We start from the raw sequence: 5,534 nt of genomic DNA, 5'->3' as shown, positions 1-5,534 counted from the left end.
AAAGAAAATTCTAACCCACAGGCCAAATATTACAGAACTTGGGGTTGAAATGGGTTGAAACGTACATATTTTGTTGCAACACTACAATAAAGTTAAATTTGGTCACATTTTTTGATGCATTAGGTATGAACTAACAATGAACAACATTTTTACAGCATTTATTAATCCATGTTAATGATCATTTATAACTATACTTTTGTGCATTGTTAATTTATATTTGTTCATGATACAATACTAATTTATGCAACTTGAAATTAAAAAAAAGTAATACATTTTAAAATGTAATTTATTCCTGTGATGTGCTTTAGAAACATTTCTTGTTATCATCACTAATTGTGCTACTTATTATTTTTTGTAGAAACCATGTCTTTACTGTCAGTTTCGATCAATTAAGCGCATCCTTGGTTAAAAAAAAACGTACTGACCCCAAAATTTTGAACAGTAGTATATGTAGAAATTATCGTTAACCTAGATTAATAAATGCTGTAAATGTACTGTTCATTGTTAGTTCATGAACATTATTGTAAAGCGGTACATATTTTGTAAGAAAATCACAAGCTGACATTTGTGTAGTATCAGAGCAAGACATTTTGGGACTAATGAGAGCTCTGTGTATTTGGTCCACAGTATGAAATGTAAAGTACTGTACCAGTATAATTGTTTAGTTAAACTTGACTCGCTGGTTGAGAAACAGCACCTGGTACACATTACTATGTTTGTAATGCACCATTTTTACTGTAGCAGTAATTGCCTTGTAGTGTGTCCTGTTTAGTTCTGACTTAGATTGCCAAGGAGGCTTTCCAAAGACGATGTGAATGGTCCATTGATGAGTAGAGTTGCATTGGTGCCTGTTATTTGCTGGTTGTGAAGTGTAACTGTTCATAGTTGTACCCTGCCAAAACTGTGTGCATACTGTATCTGTTCAGTTAAAAGCACAGCACTGAATTCTGTTTGTTACTGATCTCCCAGATTAGCAGCCTTTGAAGAAGCTCTCTGGAGAAAAAAAAACAACAAAAAAAGCTAAATTGTTCCTTGTTAGAATGGGAGTAAATGTCACAGAGTTGCAGTGACTCCACTTCACCAGCAGGTGGCTGAAGTTCATAGGGATTTAGACCAAGTCCATGGCTCTGTAAAAATGGGAGCGAGTTTGTCTGTGGCCTAATACATTTGTTACTCCGTCCATTTGAAGAAGCATGATGTACACTTATAACTCATCTGCATAACTCTCGCTTGAGAACAAATAACTCAAATCCCAGAAAGCAGCAGAGATGACTTGCCATTTGATTAGAGCAGTGTTCAGGTATCAAGTAATCAATAAAACACTTGTAACACTTAAAATTAGAACAAGGAAATGTTCTGGTCAGTGAAATGTCCCAATATACAGGCAGACAAAACGCACGAGTTAAAAAATGGTCTGGTACTTGTCCTTAAATGGCCAGAGAAGAGGGGACAAAAATGTCCTGTACAACAACAAATGAGAGTTACAGTAAATACTGTGAGTGAATCTATCTGTGTGTGTTTGTAGGGTGCAGAGAGAGGTCAGAACTTATTCTGTTTTAGCTTGTCGATGTGGTAGCAGAGCTTGAGAGCCGGGCCCAGTTTGAGTCCCAGGTACTTCATGATCATGTCACTCTTCAGGAGAAGAAGAGCATCCCCATCTATCTCCTGAAGAAGTAATCACAATGTCCACAACAGAATGCTTACTGTACACATGAAATGTGGTTTTTTTTTTTCAGAACAGCTAGTGAAGATATCATTAAAAATCTGGCCCAAAAAGTACAATTATTTGAACAAATACTGCAATAATAGAGTTATGTGAGTGGTGCAGAGCTTAAAAACAAACACTGAAGAACTTTGCAGTGAAGCAGTAATATTAACTAGATATAACTATATAACTATATTAACAAATATTAACTAGATGAATAAAGTTTGAGGACAAATTCTAATGCTAACTCGACAAAGTCTAGTCAAAAAGTTTAAAAAACTTTTAAAAGCTATAAAGTTTGAAAGTTATATTCACAAAGTCAGAAAGTTAATAAAACTTCAGCATGTTTTATCATAATGTTAGCATCTTTTTAGCATTTTGTAACACTGCTAGCATGTTTTGCACATTGATAGCGTTTTAACAAGCTGCTAGCACATTTTAGCACGATGATAGCATGTTGCATCTGATCTGAGTTTGGTGGTCATGGCTTGCAAGCTCTAGGACAAGTTACTTTGTCAAGCCAACATAATTATTATATAATGATTTCACTCCACTTTACTCACATAATCTGACCTGAACTGCACATTCCACCTGGATAATAATAATCATCTCTTCCTCTATTTCTTCACTTGTAGCAAACATGGAGCAAATTACGTTAATGTGAAGCTAAAGTGAACCTGCAGTGCTTACTCAGACCACCTACTGAGATGGACGCATTCCCACATTTAATTAAATCACAGCCCTTTGCACTTTAATAAGGCACAAGGCCTTATTACAATTCCAATTTCAATTCGGCTAAGTGTGCAGCCCTGGTTGAAATTTCATTAGATAGTGTTAAATTATACTTTGCTTGTGTTCTGGTCTAAATAAGCTATTTGCAAGATTTGAAGTTTTTTTTCATGTAACATTCAGCTCAGGTAGTTATTTCAACAATTATGTAAACTTGAATTGCTTCTGAAAGCTTGATTTGTGAAACAGAGTTGATCATATCCAGGGTTTTCTAACTTAAAACTGAACTAATGTTACCCAAACAGGGATTTCTTATCTGACGACATGTTCAAAACATGGTGTTTGTTTGCCATAAGTAAATAAATGTGTCAATCAAACTCACATGTTTTCTGAAGAGATCCACGTGAGGGCCCAGCGCTTGAGGGTCTGCATCCTTGATAAACCACACCACCTCATCCACACTCCACCTGGAGGGATCCTTACTGGGTGGGGGCTTTGCCTCCCCTCCTTCTGGGGATGGACTGTAGGCTAGATAGAGAGAAATCAGGTTAACAGATGGCAAGGATTTTATTCTTGGTTGCACACAAATAGCCATCAAATTTTGGACAAATTCATTCAAACTGAGGGTAAAAATACTGAAAAGACATTTGACTATCAGTATATACCTGACTGTGGTTTGCAAACTTTTTGATCACTTTCCATTTGATTGAAAGTTTGATGAGGCCCCCTATTGGACCCCGGCTCCTTGGTTGTGAACCACTTGTACTGTATATACCATTTAGTTTTCAGTGTTTTGATTCTCTCTTGGTGTCTTCTCACATACAGTGAGTATCTTCTTGTCTAAAAACATGGTTAAAGTAGTGCAGAAAGACTACTGCTGCTTCTGTGAATAAGTGGACATTTCCTCTTTCTTACCACTTCTGTTTCCTTCCTGGAATGTGCTGGGACTGGCTGCCTGCCTGCACACACCTCCAGAGTAGGTGGTACCAGAACGAAAACCGTACGCAGGTTTATTCGCCGTGTACGGTGAGGGCATCGCACCGTAGGCCGAGTCGCTGGGGTCAACAGAATAGCGCTTAGGGTCCATTGAATCACCATGGTAATCGTCCACCCTTGAATCTGCTGCACAAAAAGAAATGCAATTTAGGGAAAATAATGCATGTAAAGGCTTCATGTGGCTCAGGCTAATTATTGCTTTCTTGAGGGCAGATTGGTCTGCATGGATTAGTCCAAGCCAAGTTATATACATACATACACAGTGAATGCTAAGAAAACACATCTTTCTATGTCTTTCTTCAATCAAAAGCAAACATACAGAATGACTAGTGCAGTCTGATTCATAAAAAAGTAAAGCTTTTATTGAATCAGATAAATGCACAGTTATGAGTTTAAATCAGTCTGACAAATTCTTCACCAAATAAACTCGCTGAATATTTTTTTTTAAATGAAAGAATTACAATATATATATATATATATATATATATATATCCGATCCCGATAAATATATACACAGAATTCACATATACACAGAATAAATAACGCGCAAACATAATCTGTTATGTCTTAAGTGAACGTTTGGGGAACGGTTGGGGAAAAACATCTGATGTGTAACATTATTAGGGCTGCAACTAACGATTATTTTGATGATCGATTAGTTGGTTGATTTTTTTTTGTTTTGTTTTTTTCTCTCTCGATTAATCGATTAAAAACCAAACAATTTTCTTTTTTTATTTTATTGACAAAAACATACTATTCTACATTCTGCCCAATGTCCTTAAAACAAACGTTCCAACTGAATGCTATGAAAACATACAGTGCTTAACAATTTATTAGATCCCCTGCCATAATAAAGAGAAAACACATTTTAGGAATTTTAGGAATCTGTCAAAAAATTGTTTAAATAAAAAAAAATGTATTGTCATTTATTTATAACTAAATACTTTTATTTATTCACATAACAAATGGCATTGTTTAAGTACTTTTTGACTGTAACTGGGTATCTGAAAAAAACAAACACTATAAAGCTCTCTGCCTTTCTTTCATAGATAACAGCAATAATTATATTATAGCATTAGAAACAGCCTACTACTGTTACTAAAGAGCTTATGCATATTGGAGGACTAACCCATACAGAAAGCTAAAAAATGATTTTGGTAATCACCAGTACTGTTAGTTTAGAGCAGCAGTGGCACAAACCATAATTTGTTAAAAACCTTACATAAATTTGTTTTAATAAATGTGTTAAGCATTGTATATAGTGAATATAGTTTAAATCTCTGCATTAAAAATTAAAATAATAATAAAGATGATAAAGACGAATAAAATCACAAACTCAGTGTTAACCAATAGGTGAGAGTAATGTTCTGCAGGAACACACGTTCACTTTGACCACAGTCACGTCAGAGCCCGATTCGGACCGTAATTGTTTCTCATATGGACGTCTGTAAAAATAAATATACTTATCACCTCAGTGATAAAACTCATGGATTCCGAACAGGGTTTAGTGTCATTTCTTTATCCTGTTAAAGGCGGTTTTGAAGCGTCTGATATTTATATTCAGACAATTACACGCTGTTATCCCCTTACAGTTCCTACTCTCATAAAATATGCGCAATGCATGTTGACCTTTAAACCTTTATTTAACTTTCAACAACAGATATTTCTGCACAATTAATGTTTTTGCGCTGATTATTAATTGTCTGTTTTCCGTCTGTCTGACGCGCTGGCGCTCATTCAGTAAAGATTAAAATTTAACACAGACTGTCAGGACGGACCTTTATGCAAAAATGGAAATGCTCGCGTGAATTTGTGACATTTATACATAAGGATATGACCGTAAACAGAAAGTTTTTTGCACTGAGGATGCACACGCATCATCTGTCAAAGTGCCAGGGCAAGCCATTACGCTAATGCATTAGCTTAAAGCTTAAAATAAAGAAATCTCATGTTTTGGGCAGCTTGGATCACGTAACTCTCCCGCAGCATCTCATTCTGTTTCCTCCACTATTTTAGATGCATTTTGTCCATAGAAATAAGTAATTCAGTGCTTTAATTTGACGCGACAGGATGAAGTTGGACAAGTATGTAAACTCCGTTGGAC

The 5,534-nt window shown here is 35.7% G+C and overlaps 1 protein-coding gene across 1 annotated transcript in view; it reads right to left on the bottom strand.

The window, feature by feature from the left end:
• Positions 1–493: 493 nt before the first annotated feature.
• LOC107696081 (sex comb on midleg-like protein 4) overlaps positions 494–5,534 on the bottom strand; it is a gene marked incomplete at its 5' end in the record, with an annotated part of 23,500 nt that continues 18,459 nt past the window's right edge. Inside the window, 3 exons of the mRNA XM_016496254.1 lie at positions 494–1,665; positions 2,817–2,962; positions 3,350–3,553. Of these exons, the coding sequence (XP_016351740.1) occupies positions 1,540–1,665; positions 2,817–2,962; positions 3,350–3,553 (476 nt within the window). The remainder of the gene's footprint in view (positions 1,666–2,816; positions 2,963–3,349; positions 3,554–5,534) is intronic.

This window comes from Sinocyclocheilus anshuiensis, unplaced genomic scaffold, assembly GCF_001515605.1.
Source record: "Sinocyclocheilus anshuiensis isolate Anshui unplaced genomic scaffold, SAMN03320099.WGS_v1.1 scaffold306, whole genome shotgun sequence".
In the NCBI taxonomy this organism is placed as follows: domain Eukaryota; kingdom Metazoa; phylum Chordata; class Actinopteri; order Cypriniformes; family Cyprinidae; genus Sinocyclocheilus; species Sinocyclocheilus anshuiensis.
This window is presented reverse-complemented; position numbering and strand designations above follow the sequence as displayed.